We start from the raw sequence: 19,959 nt of genomic DNA on the forward strand, positions 1-19,959 counted from the left end.
AGATGAAGTAAAAAAAAAGGGTAAATCAGATTGATGTAAGAGACATGCTCTGGCATTAACAGGAAAACACACACTCTTCTCTAAATTCATTTTTAAATTCTGCTTGTAAATCAATACGCTCTTTAAGTAGTTCCGGAGAAGGATTCACTCGCACATTTTTGGTCCAATTTACTGATCGCAATTGCAATCTCATCCTGCCTAGAATCGAGCCTTTTTTTAGTGAATGCTGTGTAGGAAAGGATCTGTCCTCTAAGCAATGCTTTCAACTTCTCCCATAGTAGGGAATACGAAGTTGCATCGTTCTGGTTGAAAGAAAGAAAATCATCAATAGAAGTCAAAATATAATTGTTGAATTCTTGGTCTGCCAATAGTAGAGAATCAAATCTCCAACAGGGAGGAATGTACTCGTAATTAAGACAGTTGAATGTCCAATAGTAATGGAGCCTGATCAGATATTATGATGCCAAAATATTCAGAAAAAACTACACGAGAATTAAGAGCAATATCTGTAAAAAGATAATCAATCCTAGAATACGATTGATGCACCTTGGAAAAGAAAGAAAATTACGATTACGATGTCGCCATGGGTCCACAAGCCCATTCTCCTTCATAAAATCAGCAAACGTTTTAGCCATAGAAGACTGAGTCACTTTACGGGGAATAGACCGATCCATGGATGGATCAAAAACACAATTGAAATCCCCTCCAAAGATTACCTGATGCGTATTTAAGAAGGGAAGATTGCACAGCACTCTCCTAGCAAATACAGTATCATCAAAATTTGGGGCATATATGTTTATCAGCAAAATCTGTTATCTTACCAGCTACTATCAAATACCTGCCATTCGTATCAGAAATAACCTTAGAAGGTGAAAACGGTATTTTTTTGTGAATTAAAATGGCAACCCCCCTCGCCTTGAATTAAAACTAGAATGAAAGACTTGTCCAACAAAAGGACAGTGCAGTCTATGGTGAGCCGAAGGTGAGTCTCCTGTAGAAACACTACAGCAGAATTTAAGCGCTTCAACTGTGTGAAAACCTTAGACCCCTTAATGGGATCACCCATCCCTCTGATGTTCCAACGAACAAATTTAGCATGTGTGCCTGTTCCAGCTAAACTGGAATCTACATTGATACTAACCATTCAAGTAAAATAAACAACAAATATAGAAACAACCAGGGATAGCCGAGGTGAGGCACCCTCCCACAAAACCCCAAAACAAATATGTATCCAAAGTCTCCATAAACAACAACAATCAAAAAAGCAGACAGCATTGTTCCCCAAAGCAACCAAAACAATTGTGCAAACAGAGACACAGAAAAGTGAACCAATCAACAGCAAGTAGAAGAAACCCTGCCGGTTCCAAATCCAACCAACAGAATGCACAGGGTACATTCACACAACGTTGCATAAAATTGCACACATACTTAATCAAGTTAAAATAATAATAATAAAAATGTGTCATTAAAATCAATCAAAAAACATCAATAAGGTGAAAACTAAATAAATAAATACATAAATAACCCACCTAAGCCAAAACAGAATTCTAAGATAGACAAAACAAAAACGAAACAAAACAATAAAGTGCAATTATTCAAAATTAACTAGAAAGAAAAAAAATGTAATAAAAAAAAAGTAATTAAAAAGGCACAAACACACCATTCTATCCATATTGCCTCCAAACACAAACAGATACATCACAGTAACCAATAAAACAAATGTGAATAATCATAAAACTCCCATTGAATGTACACAACTATGTAGTAGTGTAAGAAAAGGACAAATAAATTTAAAAAATATAAATGAATAACATTTGCAAACATATAAATCACCACAAGTAACTACAATATGTGTGAAAAACTTCCCCAAAATATACAGTACACTAAAAAAAACTTAACAACAAAATGCTCTAGTCTAAACTACTTGAAAATCAAAGTTTAGACATACTCGCTAGCCTACTTGGAAATCAAAGTTTTGACATACTCGCCGGCCTTCTCCGCCGACACAAAATCCATCTCCACACCGTTGTAGGTAATGCGAAGGCGAGCTGGATGAAATAGTCCATATCGAGCACCGTCGAAGTTGTCGCCTGACATCATTGAATGCAGCCCAGGCTCGAGCAACCTTGGCTGTGTAGTCTGGAAAGACAGAGATGGCGAACCTCCCAACTTTGACCTGCTGAAGCTCCCTTGCACGGCGGATGATGTCAGCACAATCCCTGGAATAGTGAAATCTGCATACAATCGCTCTGGGTCGTTCGTCGGGCTTGGGTTTAGGTTGAACGCTACGGTGGGCCCGGTCCAAGCGGCTCCTTTTCCAGACTGAATACCTCCTTTAGCATAGCAGCCACAGCAGTAGTCAAGCACGAATTGGGCTCCTCCGGTACTCCGACAATCCTGATGTTATTACGGCGTGATCTGGACTCCATATCTTCACACTTATTCTCCAACTTGGCAACGGTAGCAGTCAGGCTCTCTATCGTAGTTTTTATTTGCACAATATCATCCGTACACCCAGAGAGTGCCTGTTCCATCTCGCCAACAGTGCCTCTTAGCATAGCAACAGTAGCCTCGGTAGCTGCTCTTTCATTAGCCAACTGTGTCTTCACGGCTTGCAAATCAAGCTTAATAGTAGACAAAGCATCGCTCAGTGCCTCGTGAAGTTCCTTTTTGAAAATATCTGCATTGACGTGGCGACGTCCTGGTCATGCCACAGTGGGAGCTGGCGAAATACTCTGAGATGTGGTCGCGGCGAGCAGAGCGGGCCTCAATTGAGTTTGAACACTGCTGCGGGTTTTCGCACTTTTGCCAGCCATCATAACGTTAGGTTACAAGCCTAAAGTAAAACAAAATGCAACGGAACGGGGAAAACCCCCCCGCAAAAAGCACAATTATAACCGACAGGAGCTTCTTAACACACGTCTTACTCCATTGAAAGCTCAGCAGCGCCCCCTGTAACTTCTGAAGCATGTTTATTGAACAATGTTTCAGGTTTGCATAATGGTGATTTTCTTTTATTAAAAAAAAATCATTAGGACAAGAATTTTTTGACAGTATTCATCTCTATTATAAAATTCTAACAAAAAGTTCAGGGAGCACCCAGGATTGGTAAACTTAAACAATCGTTCCATGTAGTTTTCTACAGTAAATGAAAATTTGAAAATGACAGAAATGTTAAACTTTCACATATCTTTGTTTTGATTTCCACAGTTTTAAATCGATTCATTATCAGCCAGCAGAGTTTTAAATAAGGCAGACGCCGATATTTGTCAAAAAGCCAAATATCAGTGCCGACAATCGGCCCAGCCGATAATCGGTCTATCCCTAATCTAGATACAGTAAGTGTTATGAGCCTTTTCTACACCACAGACTCACGAGCACTAAAATAGATAGTATTAGCATTTCATTTTACGATTAAAAATCGGAATACTTATAAAAGATGAGCAGAAAAAAAAACAACCTTCATATATGCTATTATTATTTTTTTTTTAATTGGACAGCTAAATCAGTGGCTACATTTATATTTACATGGACACAATTATTCGTATTAAATACCATTCTGAATATTCTGATCCGATCAAGCCGATTCCGATCAGGATTTTATTCCGAACAATAGAGGTGGTTTATGTTGATTGTTAATCTGATCGACGCACATGAAAACACTTATTCGAAAATTTCGGAACAGTCCGTGTTTACCTTGCGTGTCTGTGACATCAGTATACGCGTTTCTGTTATTCCTGGAAGCTCGTAGAGGCAGAGCAAGCAAAAGACATGGCGGGCGCAAGACCAAACTGGTACATTTGCAGCTCAACTTGACGTAATAGCGCAAACGGGAAAAATATGCGAAATAACGCTAACGTTTAAAGCAGATCTAGACGAAGCGATGTTTTGATGGGACGGATGTCGCTACGGCTTCTTCTACTACTTCCGGTACATGGTCAATCCGCGCATGTCAAAATAATCTGTTCTGCTCTAAAATCTGATGCATGAACACGCAAATCCTAATCGGATCAGTATTTTAAGTGTCCATGAAAACAATGCATCAATCATAATTTTAACCCAAAATCTGATCGAATTAAAAACCATGTAAACGTAGCCAGTGTTTACATCCCATACTTAGATCAGTCAATAGATAGTCAATAGATTATAGTTACATACTGAAGAGACTTACTATTTGACCACATTTTTAAAGCTTTTTTTTTTTTTTTTTTTAAATAAAATGTGATCTCTATTACTAGCTAGTAACTAGCTAGAAGGCTACTAGCTAGAAAGTAATTATCTATCTTACAATATTGCTGTCTCTTAAATGTGATTTCTTAATTTATTTAACTTTCACCAAAACATCTCACTTTATCATAGCAGTGCATAATACGAAATATTTTTATTCGCTGGTGACTATAAAAATCATTCAGTAACCTGTAGCCTGGTGCTTTTGGAAAAAGATTTGTCTTTTGTCTAAAAGATTTCTCAATTCTTTCGCAAGCAGATTACTGCTCACAAAAAAATGAAAAGTGACAAATTTAGATGTTTTTTGTTGATCTCTCTCAATTTATTGTTTTAAATTCTTCATGTTGGCATTATCAGCCCAAAGGGGGTCTTGTCTTGTCTTTTACAAATAAATGCAAAGAATTATGGGGCATTATGACCACACTTACTTTCAGGTGGTCCAGTATGTCTTCGTGCTCAGCAAGTAGAAGTTGGAATTTTTTTCCTCAGCTTTTAGCTAATTCAGACATGGCTTAGTGCATGTTTGGCCTAAACTGTGATGTGATTCATGAATTAATATTTCACAATTTCATTCCTTGACATTCACACGTATAAGTTCACTTGATGAAACGATGAAGACCTGGAGAAGAGGAGCAATTTGTGTCCAACCACACAGACTTTTCTATGTTTTTAATTTTGTGCATAGATATCCAATGTTTTTGTAGTTTTTCTTGTTTCAGAATAAATAAATGTTGTTATTTTTGTCAAAATGTTCAAATTGACTGTTTTAAATCTTGTTCTCACTGTTCAATGTGTATAGGCTTTGTCGTAAATATGATGCTTTTTTTGGAATAAATTGATAATTTTTGTGAAGCTGCTTTCCTTTTCCACTCACGACGTAGTTTAATTTATCGTCATGACGACTGTCAATTTGAGAGCACAGTGCTCTTATCTGTCTTGAGATAGTTATGTTCCAAATATACTGAGATTTCAAGACAAAGACAGACTTTTCCAAACAAAAGCTCAATCTCCTTGTTCTCATTTAAATTGGTCTTGAGAGCTTTCTTGAAGATATCCCTTCAAGGTTTGAGTCCATAATTCCTGATAGATTTGATTTAATTAACTGTTAATGATGGTCTAGGGTAGTTACTGGTGAAGTTCTAACTGCAGACTGTCAAGCAGATAGCCTGAGGCCATGTGTAGGCGGGGATGCTGGGTAAGAGCGAGGCACTTAACGTCGCTTGCGGTGCTGCCCTCAAAACTACGGAGGACTGAATTAGACAACCTGAGCCAAGGTCATGTGCTACATATTGTATTACTTAAGTTATGCTACCAGCTCTTCCCCATGTGTTTATTCAGATCCATCCCTCCATTTTCTATACCGCTTATTAGGGTCGAGGTCGGGCTGCACCCTATCCCAGTAGATTTTGGGTGAGGGTCAGGTGCACCATGGATTGGTCGGCAGCTATTTAACATACATATAAACAAACAATCATTCATATCTAGGGAAAATTTTGTCTTCAGTGAACCAAATGTGCATGTTTTGGGAAGGTGGGACGAAGCTGGACTAGCCACAAAAAAAAATAAAATGCAAGCACGTGGAGAACGTGCAAACTCCACACAGGAAGTCTGCATCCGAGATTCGAATCTCAAACCTCAAAACTGTGAGGCAGATACACAAACCAATAATGCACTGAATTTATACAGATGTGAGATTAAGTCAGAATATTAGGTAATCATTTAAAGCAGGGGTCTTCAATCCTGTTCATCAAATGTTCTGATTCAAATGATCAGCATCATTATTCAGCTTCTGCAGACCTTGCTGATTATCTGCTAATTTGAATCAAGTTTGTTGCAGCAGAGAGAGATGGAAAACAGGCAGGACAACCGTCCTCAAGGAACAGGATTGAAGACCCCTGATTTAAAGCATGTATGCTGCAGCGAAAACAATGAAATGCAGGGAACATTGTGTATATCATGATTTTTAATGATTTTTGTGAAAGGCCACAACAATGAAAATTGAAAAGGAAAACTTTTAAATAACCCTAATGTTTCGGGCATCTGTATGGCCTTAGATTGTTGTCACAATTATGTTAGCGTAATGTCAAATCCCACATGGAAAAACATGTGTTTCGCGTTTAGGTAATGTGAAATACCGCACGCAAAATCATGTTCTGTGTGTTCAAAAATGTTTTGCGTGTACAAAACCATCCACACACACACACAATATTGTTTTTACACTTGCGTCTTCTCTCCGCGACGCGTACAATACGCTGATTCACGCTTGCTATTGATTGCATTTTACAGCAGTAAGTATGACGTCCGGGAAGCCTCAAGCACAAACAAGTCGTTGGAAGGGTCGGTATTCTTCTGGATTCTAACACACTTTGCTGTTCTTATTGTTGTGGTAAGAATTCAAAAATATATTTTTCACAAGTATCTTTGTTTCGTTTTCCGCTATTATCCCTTGAGACCAGCAGTTGATTTTTTTTTCCTGGTTTCTCACCACATCTTAGTTACAATTGGATAGTAAACAGCCAATCAGAATTAGCTCTACTGTCTCCTGACTGGCTAAGAATTGTGGCACAATTCTCACGTCTGTATTGCATGCGTGTATTGTACGTGTAGCGGAAATAAGATGCAAGCATAAAAACAATCTTGTGCGTGTGTGTGGACGGTTTTGTACATGCGAAACACATTTTTTTACGTGGTATTTGACATTACGCTGACGTAATTGTGGCATCAATCTAACGGCATATATCCGCCTCTTATCTATCCTATTCCGTTATTAAAAAAAAAAAAGAAAAGATTAAGGATTCATGTCACCATTATGCTGAATGTAGTTCTTGTTAGTAGGAGTACTGTACTTCTTTAAGAGGGTCCTATCTTGGGGCAATGGGAAACATTGACACCCAACGTGGGTTGTTTATTTTCAGTCTTTCCATAATGTGTTTATTTTTTTTGACATGGGCATGTACCATATGACAGAAGTAGCAATATGAATTGTGTGCGTGCGTGCGTGTGTTTGCGTATATCATATCAATTATACAACTACGCTTCCTGAAAATTCAGTCTGAAGAAAATTAATATTTGGTAAATGCCTTATTTTTGAGGGGTGAAAGTTAAACCATTTAAATTCAATCTGAAAACCTAAACTTTTATCATATCTTCATTGTTTCATTCCAGATCTGTCGGCAAAACCATAAACATTCATTGTACTCATACTAACAAAATATTCATTGTACTCATACTAACATTTCATCACACTAATACCACTCTTATGATAAATTTTCGCTGTCCTGTGAAAAACACGTATGTCCAATTTTGTAATTTATTTTAATTTTCATGTTAATGTTATGTTTTTGACAGGACAGTGACGAAATGGTGTACTACAGTATTGGGTTCATTTATACCATCCTCAACGGTCACAATTAAAATCAATGAGGCCACATTAATTTAATTTATACCTTTGACTACATTGTTTTTACTCAATACTTCTCCCTAGTATTGTATGTTCCAATGTGATTCCACTGCTTTTTATATCAATAATCAGGAATATGTAAAACTAAACAAAATTCTGCACAAATATCTTTTATCGTTCTTACTGTTCATACACTGTTGATAGTGACATCATGTAATAAAATGAAAACATCCCGGTCTGTAAGGATATCACTTTGCAGTGTATACACACAGACACATACACACACCCACACACACCCTCCCACACACACACACACACACACACACATTGACTAATGTAAAATCCTAATTAATCCCAATTATAAATGCAAATAAGGAACATCTTTGATTAAGAAGTAGCCAAGTTCCTTGTTGGTTTGTGATGTCCTCCTCTGACGCAGCCCAGTTGTGGAGGAGGGAAGACAAGACTAAAAGGTACAGGGACACAGCAAATGTTGTAATTAATATACAAGTGCTTCATGTAGAGATATTTCTAATTACTCCCCAGTCCCGCCCTCTGTTGCATCAGACACACTTTTGGCCCACCACCTTCCTTTCTGTTCCGCAGGATGCAGTGGAATTACAGGCTAATTACACAGAGGCAGGCACTGGGGTTCATATGGCCTTGCAATTTACATATGAGCTAATTACACTGTGATGGAACTAATTATTAATAATTTCACCAATTGGAGCTTTCTCATTACATTTTTTAAAGGGAGAGTTACAGGAAAATGTATTGTAGGAGACAGACAAAGAAAAGATCAGAGGACTTTACGTGAACAAAAAACTATATTTTAATATAGATGCTGGCAAATATACGTATATATATATATATATAAAAAATAGGGGTGTAACGGTTCACAAAAGTCACAGATCGGTACGTACCTCGGTATGGGGGTCACGGTTCGGTACAGCAATAACTCTCAAATGCATAAGATTAGCTATTATTAAAGATTTTTTAATTACTTTTAACAGAGAGCAAGTTGCAATTCACTTTGTTATAAAGCAAAAAAACCTCCCTGTTATAAAAGTACAAAATAGGATAAAAATTTGCGCATTAGGGTTGTTCATAAATAATAATAAAAAGATTAAACACAGGAAAAAAACTTTTTTTGTATGGATAGAATGAGGTTGCAGATAAAGTCAGGTAGCACTTGCCAACTAGTAACTTTTGACTTTAAGAGTTACGGCGCAGCAGAGTACACCTCATGCTCCACCACGGCTCTTGTATATGCTATTATGCGCCCGGGATGGAACATTGTAACGGGGCTCCAGCACGTTTAATAAACGTTTGAAGCCCGGCTCCTCGACTAAAAGATATGGGCGCTTAGATGTTTATGCCGATTGCTTCTAATACCTTTGGCTCTGACTGCTTTCACATCTTCAGGGTGCATAAAAGTAGCGGGGATAAGTTGTTGATGTTGAGCGGCTTTCTTTTTTCTGTGACTGTGTCGGGGTGATGCCGTCCTACAAGTGTTACCTGCAACATACCGCTCGCAGCACGGAAGCCGAAATGTTCCCGGCTGATTATACTATATATACAGAATAAAATATACAAACGGCTGATTTGAAGAGTGCAGACGGCTCCTCTAGCACCATGCTTTCTCCTGCACTCGCCATTTTTCTTCTACATTTGTTTTGATCTATTTCTTCTCCGAACAACAAATGTGGCGGTCGCTTGGTCTCAGGCGTTGACTTCCCCCCCCATCAGACGTATTCGTCGTGTGACTGCGTGCACCGAACCGTGAAGCCCATACTAAGACGGTACGGGACGAATACAAAAAGCATTACACCCCTAATATATATATATATGTATATGTATGTATGTATGTCTGGGTGTATGATTATGTGTATATATATATATATATATATTGTGTGTGTGTGTGTGTATATATATGTATGTACAATAAGTATTCCCACCTACGGACCTCTGTCAAACGGAAATTCCCTCACCCAGAAAAACAACGTATGCATTACATTTTCTACTCCTATATTACATTAACGATCGATTCCTGACAACGAAATACCCGGTATCCGGAACGAATAGCAACATTTTCTACTCCTATATTACATTAACGATCAATTCCTGACAACGAAAGTCCTGGTATCCGGAACCAATAGCGAAGCCCGCAGTAGCGTAAACTCAAGCAGTCCCCACTCTATACTACGGAAAAACTTTGACCGCTTCCCCATCATTAGATCAAACGGAAATTCCCTCACTTGTAAAAAAAACATATGTATTAAATTTTCCACTACTACAGTATATTACATTAACGATCGATTCCTTACAACAAAGTTCCGGTATTGTATCCGGAACCCGGAAGCCATAGCGAAGCCCTCAGTAGCGCAAACTCAAGCAGTTCCCTCTCGATACTATGGAAAAACTTTGACCGCCCCGCCATCATCGGATCCAAAACGGCGACATGTAAGTTACTTCTTTGGCATGCGTTTTGCTGAAATTGCAAAAGATTTCAAATGTATTCATTTGCATTTTCGTCTGTAGCTCATGGCGTCCAAATGGTCCAAACGGTATATGTATATATATATATATATATACGTACATATATATATATGTATATATATATGTACATATATATATATGTGTATATATATATGTACATATATATATATGTATATATATATATGTACATATATATATATGTATATATATATATGTGTATATATATATGTACATATATATATATATATATATATATATGTACATATATATATGTATATATATATATGTGTATATATATATGTACATATATATATATATATATATATATATGTACATATATATATATATATATATGCACACACATATATATATATATATATGCACACACGTATATATATATGTACATATATATATATATATGCACACACACATATATATATGTACATATGTATATGTATATATGTACATATGTATATGTATATATGTACATATGTATATATATATATATGTACATATGTATATATATATATATAGGGATGTAATGATTTATCGAAAATTGATTTTTATATTGATATATGCTTAAAATATGCATTGATGTAAAAAAAATATAAAAGAATCGATTCGCAAAGCCATGTTAACCAGCTGTAAACAAACGGCATACGCCGATTGGGTAAATGACTTGACACTAGAACTGCCAAGATTAGATTACTAACACCACAACTTCAACGCTCAAAATTGTCGACAGTTAATTTTAATAATGGACGTGTCGTTTATTTATATATCTAATTATTTGCCGTTATGTTTTTCTCTCGAAAAAGCCTCGTAGCCCGCGGCCGGTTTCTCTGCATCGCACATGCGCAGTTGTGGTAATCCATGACGTAAACAGAAGCATTGTGTGTAATGGCGTAATGGATCCGAGTAATTGATGCCCAATTTTATTTCTCACATTGGGACAGTCGTGTCTGAAAGCTAGCTTTAGTTAGCACACACAGGCTACCGTATATGTCCTGTTGTGGTACGCTAACATATGGTAGCATCTTCTACAGATTATGGAGGCATTAGTCAGCGAACATGGAGCAGCAATAGGAAGTGCTGCCTCACGTTCGCTGCGTTTAGGAATCGGAAATCTCAATACAGTACTCCAAGTAAATACAAACAAATAAAAGACATAACATTGACTCATGAGAATGTACTAATTTAGATTGCTTATATTTTCCTCATTCCAATTGCATTAAATTATCCATATTAGAAAAGCAAAACAACACGTTTTGGATTAAGGTTAAATAAAAACAAATAAAAGTGTTTACCATATTTTCCAGGCTGTAACCCGCACCGTTATATAAGCCGCACCCACCCTATTTTTTAGAACACTTGGGAAAAAACCTTAAGCCGCACCTTTATATAAGCCGCACCTATCTATGTTGAAAATGTTTATATTTACTGCATTTACAGAACGATTATGAACTGTAAGTGTACATGTATGTACCTGAGCAGATTCTTTCCTAACAGTGCCTTTTAACACTGCAGCAACGTTGCTGATTAAAACAGAAGAGAACTAAGAGAAAATAAACAGTACTGTTCTTCATTTCACTGCTGACTGCCGCTCCAGTTTGTCAGCTAATGTCCACCAGACTCCACCATCTATTATTCTACTACATTCTACTTATGCACCTGCACCAAAGAGACGTGGAACACAGGATGGACCTTGAGTGTCGGGGGCAAGCGGAGCCTCACAGCGACAGGATTGACGATAGCCTCAACCTGAAATGGCCCGATAAACCTGGGCCCAAGTTTGCGGGAGTTTCCAGCCAGGTTCAGGTCCCGCGTGGACAGCCATATACTCTGACCAGGCAGGTAAGTGGGCCCAGGACGTCGGCGTCGGTCGGCAATCACCTTATTACATTCCGCCGTTCTGGACAGAGCCGCCCGGGTCTCCCTCCAGACATGCTAGGCCTGCTTCAGATGGTGCTGGACCGATGGTAAGGAGACCTGGCTTTCCTGCGACGGAAACAAGGGTGGTGGAAACCCGTAGGCTGCTTCGAACGGCGACCTACCAGTAGCAGAGGACACCAGGGTGTTTTGCGAATACTCCACCCAAGGCAAGTACAGGGACCACGACGTGGGTTGATGCAGACAAACACATCGGAGGGCAGCCTCCAAGTCCTGTTTGGCCCGCTCACTCTGGGCGTTGGTCTGCGGATGATATCTCGATGGCAGGCTCAATGAGGCCCCAATGGCCTGGCAGAACTTCTTCCAGACCCTGGACACAAACTGGGGACCATGATCGGACACAATGTCTGTGGGTATTCCATGGAGACAAACAACATGGGTAATCAACAACTTGGCAGTTTCAAGGGCAAAGGAAGCTTGGCCAGAGCCACGAAATGGGCGAGCTTGGAAAACCAGTCCACAACGGTGAGGATCACCGACTTGCCTTTAGAGACTGGCAGTCCAGTGACAAAGTCCAGAGAAATGTGAGACCATGGGCGCGACGGGGTTGGCAAGGGGCGAAGTAGGCCCACCGATGGTTGCCGCGAGGATTTTCCACAGGCGCAGGCCGAACACGCAACAAAATCTGTGACATCTTTTTTCAAGTCCAGCCACCAGAACCTTTGCATGATCATGGCCGAGGTGCGGTTAACACCCGGGTGGCACGCTACCTTGGACGCATGTCCCCAGAGCCGGCACAAATAGACAACCTGGAGGACACCCCTCCGGCGCTGGCATGTCACGTGCGGCTTCCGAGACCTTCATTTTAATCTCCTACTGGAGCATTCCCACAATACATGAACCTGGCAAGATTGCCTCGTGCCTCGCCTCATCAATAGCAGGGTCTTTGAGTCGCGACAACGCGTATGGTTTCTGATAGCGAGATCCTTTGCGATAGGTGAGAGTGAAATTGAACCGGGTAAAAAACAGCGCCCACCTGGCTTGACGGGAGTTCAGGCGCTTCGCAGAGCGAATGTATTCGAGGTTCTTGTGGACAGTGAATACCAAAGGTTCCTTGGCACGAGTTAAACTTAAACGAGTTAAAGGCACTGCGACCTGACTGTAGTTGCTAATAAACCTCCTGTAGAAGTTAGCGAAACCAAGAAATCTCTGTAACTGCTTCCTAGAGGTAGGGGTAGGCCATTCTACCACGGTCTGAGTCTTAACCGGATCAGCTCGCAGTTGTCCCTTTTCAATGATGAACCCCAAAAACTGTACCGATTCCACGTGGAATTCGCATTTCTGGGCCTTAAAGTACAGTCGATTCTCCAATAAACGCTGAAGGACCTTGCGGACATGTTGTCTATATTCCTGAATATCCTTAGAAAAGATCAGAATATCATCTAGATAGACGAAGCAGAAGACATTTAGCATATATCTGAGGACATCATTGATAAAACTCTGAAAAACGGCCGGGGCATTTGTCAGCCCGAATGGCATAACTAAATATTTGAAATGCCCGAGGGGTGTCTTGACACATCTTCCACTCATCACCTTCTTTGATACGGACCAAATGGTAAGCACTGCGCAAGTCTAATTTAGAAAAAATGGTGGCAGACTGCAATGGGGCGAAAGCGGAATCCAACAAAGAAAGTGGGTACTCTTTATCGTGATGTCATTTAGACCCCGATAATCTACGCAGGGTCTTAAGGTCCGGTCTTTTTTATCAATAAAAAAAAGAAAAAAAAAGAAACAGCAGTGGTAAAGTGGACGGACAAATGTGGCCCGCTGTCAGTGCACCCCAGAATCCCTCAATGCCACCTGCTCAGGTTGCAACACTTGAAAGAGGTGAGAGCTAGGGAGTGCCGAATTAGGCGCAATGTCAATGGCGCAATCATATGGTCGATGTGGCGGTAAGGCTTGCATAAGGTCTTTACTGAACACCTTCTTAAGGTCATGATATTCGCATGGCACATGATCCAAATTAATTTCCTCCTCAGGCGGTTCGACTGATAGTGTGTTCTCCGGCACAGCGGATTTAAGACAATGAGCATGACAAAACAACTCCGATTTTCTATAGCTGGATGACCCCAGTTAATGTCCGGGTTGTGCATCTTGAGCCATGGCAGGCCTAATACGACAGGTGCCGCACGAGACGGCATGACAAAAAATTGACGCGTTTCGGCATGGTTACCAGACAGACGAAGCAATACGGAATATGTGACAAATTTGATTTCTGCTAAAGGATGCCCATCAAGATCAGTGACCCTTTTGACCTCGGTCAACTCTTTCGTTGAGCAACTCAAGGCTTCCACTGTCGGGATCAATAAAACAGTCATCTACCCCTGAATCAATAAGTGCAGTAACCGTTACATGTTTGCCAAGCACACACAATTCGCCCTTAAGATATAGTCTTTTCGTGTCCGTTGGATTACTGGAAACTCTTCCGATGGAGGCCACAGTATTGTTAGAGTCAGGAACCCCCAAAGGGGAAGATTTACGGGATAGCGGTCTCGTAGGACACTGAGCCACACGGTGTCCCGTCTGTCCGCAATAGAAGCAGGCCCCGGACAGTGCACACCGTCTTCTCTCCTCGGGGGTTAGCCTTCCACCGCCTAGCTGCATCGGCTCCTCCTGCGTCGTCCTGGATGACTCGGGAGGTGGCTGGCGTCCCGACGCGGATCCCGACTCCTCCGTAGGGACCTGGAGGGGCCCGTGGCTCCCAAAACCTGAGCTATGATCCTCGTAGGTACGCTCCCAACGACGGTCTCGTAGCCGGTTGTCCAACCGAATAGCAAGTGCAATAAGTCCCTCCAGACGGGTGGTGTCATCTCGTGCGGCCAGCTCGTCTTTAAGAGATGAATTCAGTCCACGACGGAATATGCTACGAAGTGCACAGTCATTGAACCCACTCTCAGCTGCAAGAATACGGAAGTGTATAGAAAAAACAGCAGCGGATTGGTTACCTTGAACGCAATCTAACAAACGACCGCCGGCCTCCCTTCCCTGTACACGGTGGTGAAACACTTGGCGAAATTATTTAACAAAATCAGGGAGGGAAGACCGGAGCTCGGGTTTGGCATTGCTCACCGCCAAAGCCCACGCAGCAGCTCGACCAGACAGGAGACTCATAATAAACGCCATTCGCGAGCTATTGGTGGCATACGTAAGTAGTTGCTGATCAAAAATGAGGGAACATTGATGGAGGAACTGCCCACACAACGCGGGTTCACCCTCATACCGTGTAGGGTGGGGTAAATTGGGCTCCCGACATCTGAACATGTCAGGAGGTTTTGAGCTTGATGTAACTTGGAAATCCGAGGAGGGCGTTCCTCGGATGTCGCGCTGCTCAAGCTGGGCACTCAGACTGTCGCACCGCTGAGCCGGCAGTGTCACAGCACCACGGAATTCCGTGAGTGCTGCTTCCTGCTGCCCCACCAGTCGACCCTGACTGGTCAAAGCTTTCCTAATTTTGTCGGATTCTGCGGGATCCATAGTCGGATTACTCTGTCAGGTCCGACAAAAGCGGACAGGAAAAATGTGGATCCCAAAAACGCAGAAAATGACAAAATCGTATAAATAGTAAATCTTTAATTACAGACTACAAAAAAATGACCGCCAAAGTTTGAACAAAGGACGCTGGAAATAACACGAAACACAAAGCGCTCAGTCAAAGTGACGAGGAACAAAAACGTTATATTACAAAACCTTACCAGAAGAATCGAGAACAAGATACGAGAATGTGACGTCTAGAAAATAGAGCTTGGCAAGAGCAAGGTCACTAATCCGAGAAGATGCGGTGGTGAACAGAGTCCTTTTAAACCTGGCTGATTATAATCAGGAGGTGCGCAGCTGAAGGGAACGCCCCGCCCCCCACTCCAGCTGGGCAGCAACAAACAGAGGGAGAGGGAAAGAGACAGAGCACAGAGCAAAACATGACACTACTTATTATAATTGGTGCGTTTGGATTATCGTTGCTAACAAAAACCTATGCGTTTGGATTGATGTACTGTAATCACGTCAGGCAATAGTCGTATTCGTGTTTGGTGCACAGGACTTTCAAAAAAACAAAAACAAAAAAAACAACACTCAAATATTCAAAACCATTATCATAACCATTATAATCATGGTTATAATAACGGTGATAAATACTAACAACAACAATAATCGCAGTAGACACTATGCCTTAATACTACATATATAAACATTTGTTATTTTGGAGGACATAACACACGGCCGTCACGCACGCGGTGTATTTTTGTATTCACGCGTTACGAAGTGCAGGCTTGTCAAATGAAGCGGATGGCTACATGTCTGGTTAAACGTTCTGTTGCGCTGAAATGAAAACAAGAATGAATAAAACACTCGAGCACCAAACAAGATTTGAAATAAAAGTACAATTCAATGGCAAACCAACATTATGATGATCGCACCACATTATAGTTGCAGTAGACAGAGAGGATGATAAAAGTGCACATATGTGTATTGTAATAAATGTTGTCCCATGTTAACAACAACGTCATCTCCCAGCTGCTGCAGACCAGAGCACCTCATCACGATCTGGCGAGGGACTTGAAGTTTGTCAGAGCTCTTATTTGTTTTCATGCGCTTGCCCCCGGTACTTGGATGGGCTTAACATTAGCCGTTTGCTTGGAGAAATGGATGCCAAAGAAAGCTTGTCCCCGCGAGCACGACCTCCAAAACCCATGAAATTAAATGTGGGGTGAAATTAAATGTGGGGTTCCTCAAGGTTCGATTTTAGGCCCCCTACTTTTTAATCTTTATATGCTTCCCCTCGGGGATGTCATCAGGGGACACGGCATCAGCTTTCACAGCTATGCTGATGACACGCAGCTGTATATTGCCGTGTCTCCTAATGACACAGGACCCATTGATACCCTTTTAAATTGCATTTTAGATATCAAGTCATGGATGGCAGTTAAAATTGTTAGTCTAGTTTTATTTTTATCCAATGCTGTTCCTTACATTTCACTACAGCACTGCAGCACTGTCACTTACTTAGAGTATTTTTTCCTCTGTACTATGTACAGGCCGAAATGAGTGTTCCTCATATTTTTTATGTAGATGTAGGTTGGTGTGTATATACATGTGTATATACACATGTTACTGCGTATATCTACATAGGTTTGATCCTAAATGTTTGCCGTCAATGTTATACATTAATGGCCACATTATGGCGCCGCCCCTGTGTGACCTATATCTTTGCTACTGTAACAATGAAAATTTCCCCACTGTGGGATCAATAAAGGCATTCTTATCTTATCTTATCTTATCTTATAATTTCCTACAGCTCAATCAGGACAAGACTGAGGTTTTAGTTATCGGTCCCGAAGGTCAGAGAGAGAAGCTTTTACCAAAACTACACATTTTTAATCCCTCACATTGTGTGAAGAACCTTGGCGTCATTTTTGACTCTGAGCTCAGTTTTATTCCTCATACGAAAAATGTAACCAAGATTGGTTTTTATCACCTTAAGAATATCGCCAGAGTCCGCCCGTTTCTCTCTCAGGCTAACACGGAAGTGCTGATGCATGCTTTTATTTCCTGTCGTTTAGATTACTGTAATGCCCTGCTCTCTGGCCTCCCGAAAAGGAGCATTTCACCACTGCAACTACTGCAGAATTCAGCCGCTCGGGTGCTGATGAGAACCAGAGGGCGGGAGCACAGTACGCCAGTTTTGAAATTGCTGCATTGGCTCCCTGTGTGTTTCAGGATCGATTTTAAAGTACTTTTATTAGTTTATAAATGTGTTAATGGTCTTGGGCCATCTTATTTATCTGATTTGCTTTTATCATACCAGCCCTCGCGGATCCTGAGGTCCTCTGGCGCCGGCCTTTTATTTATTCCAAGGGTGAGGACCAAAATGCATGGCGAGGCTGCATTCAGCCGTTTTGGTCCTCACCTTTGGAATAGCCTGCCAGAGGAGGTCAGGTCTGCAGAGACTGTTATTTTTAAGAGGAAGCTCAAGACACACCTTTTTAGTTTGGCTTTCAACAACTTTTAAATAATTTATCTTTTCTTTTGATTGAAGATAATTCTATGTTTTGCTTTGAATGTTTTAAAGCACTTTGAGTTGCATTTTTATGAATGAAAAGTGCTATATAAATAAAATGTGATTGATTGATTGATTGATGTGAAAGGAGTGGTTTTGGTGAGTGGTTCCTTCCTTGGCGAATCGCGACTCATTCACAGCAAAACTCAGTTCACTCACTGACTGCATGGAGTTCTCGTTCGCGCGAATGAGAAATGGCAGCGACACGTTCACTCACGCAATCGTAGGTGAACGGGAAATGACATCACTTATCCCCACAGCGACACATTCACTCACCGAATTGTTGGTGAACGGGAAATGACATCACTGATTCCCGCAGTGATACGTTCACTCACCGAATTGTTGGTGAACGGAAAATGACATCACTGATTCCTGCAGCGACACTTTCACTCACTGAATCGTTGGTGAACGGGAAATGACATCACTGATTCCCGCAGCGACCCATTCACTCACCGAATCGTTGGTGAATGGGAAATGACATCACTTATTCCTTCGTAAAGGCCAATAGCGTGGCAGTATGTTCAGTAAATTCCGCTTACATCTGACGTTGGCTGCTGATTGATCGATCGCGAAGATTGACAACATGTGCGTGGCTGAGCTCAAATGAACTGAGAAAAGAACGAATCACTTCAGGAAGTGATCCATTCACTCACGTTCACTGAAACGACTCGTTGTTTTTGAACGAATCGTTTGCGAACGTCCCAACATTATCATGAATGCATCGTACGGCAAGCGAGTGGAGCAGCGGAGAAAGAAGAGCGCGAGCAGTTGTATTTGGATTAATAAAAACGTGATAATTAAACTACGTCTGACGGCGTGTTCCTGGAAGACGCTACAATATGAAAATCTCGCTATTTAAGTTTGACGGTTTTGTTCCCTCGCCGCCCATCTCATGTAGCAATGTCGGCACACAACTTTCGGACTTAACCGCGTACCTTTCTCCATCTGCGATTTTAACAGGACAGCCAGAATGTTCCCAAACAGTAGACCGCAGTGTACAAGGGGACCTTCGAGCTCTGGCTCTTTTTCTCACTGTTGTGCCACCACTCTCCTCTCCCTCATGCAACAATCAATAGCGCCCGTGCGTAAGCTCGCATTAATAAGTGGACCGAACCGAACATGCCATACCGAAATGTATTAATACACCCACGTGTACCGTTACACCCCTAATATATGTATGTATGTATGTATGTGCTGTGGTGCGCATACATTTTTTCATGGGGTGCTCATGAGTACGAGGAGCAGCCAAGGGCACAGGCCCACCCAGTGAGATTCATGAAAAAATATATACGTTTACATTTTTATGAAATTGTGTGTTTTTTTAAATTGAATATTAAGAATGGCATAATTGTGGTTGTCTAAGGAATATCTGAACATCATATTATTCGGTTTGTCATTTTAGTTGAATATACGATGTGTCGGGACAGGAGGATTGTGCCAAGTGAGCGAAATATTCAGGCCCACCCTGATTTTTCCAGGCCCACCCATTAGCCACGTTCTGGCTCCGCCCCTGACCAGGAGATTGACTTTGGTACTCACTAGTGGTTCAATGGATCACATACAGTAAGTCACGGTTCAGATCGGTCACGGATTTTGAGTCACAGATCGGATTGTGTTTCGGATCAGCTAAAAAAAAAAAAAAAGATACCGGTAATTAGAACTTTGACTTCATTTATTTTATAAAATACTTTTGCCCATTTTAAAAAAACAACTCCTAATGTCTCATGTGGCCATTTAGGATTTAAGAACACAATATAAGGCAGGATACCTTATTTTATACACTGTACCACGTTTAAAATAAGAATGTTCTTATTTTATAAGTGGTACAGAG

The 19,959-nt window shown here is 40.9% G+C and overlaps 2 protein-coding genes across 3 annotated transcripts in view; one reads left to right on the plus strand and one right to left on the minus strand.

Moving 5' to 3' along the window:
- paxip1 (PAX interacting (with transcription-activation domain) protein 1) overlaps window positions 1–5,079 on the plus strand; it is a 96,965-nt gene extending 91,886 nt beyond the window's left edge. For both annotated transcript variants that reach the window (XM_086042751.1, XM_086042752.1), the window contains one exon: window positions 4,815–5,079. In XM_086042751.1, the coding sequence (XP_085898877.1) occupies window positions 4,815–4,831 (17 nt within the window). In that variant the 3' untranslated portion in view covers window positions 4,832–5,079. The remainder of the gene's footprint in view (window positions 1–4,814) is intronic.
- Window positions 5,080–12,023: 6,944 nt separating this feature from the next.
- The window catches only part of LOC147140343 (sickle tail protein homolog), a 237,456-nt gene continuing 229,520 nt past the window's right edge, over window positions 12,024–19,959 (minus strand). Inside the window, exons 23-24 of the mRNA XM_086043119.1 lie at window positions 12,181–12,397; window positions 12,024–12,124 (exon numbers count right to left, since the gene is read on the minus strand). Coding sequence (XP_085899245.1) covers window positions 12,024–12,124; window positions 12,181–12,397 — 318 coding nt within the window. The remainder of the gene's footprint in view (window positions 12,125–12,180; window positions 12,398–19,959) is intronic.

This window comes from Filicampus tigris, chromosome 10 (assembly GCF_054856515.1).
Source record: "Filicampus tigris isolate MCC_2025a chromosome 10, RoL_Ftig_1.0, whole genome shotgun sequence".
In the NCBI taxonomy this organism is placed as follows: domain Eukaryota; kingdom Metazoa; phylum Chordata; class Actinopteri; order Syngnathiformes; family Syngnathidae; genus Filicampus; species Filicampus tigris.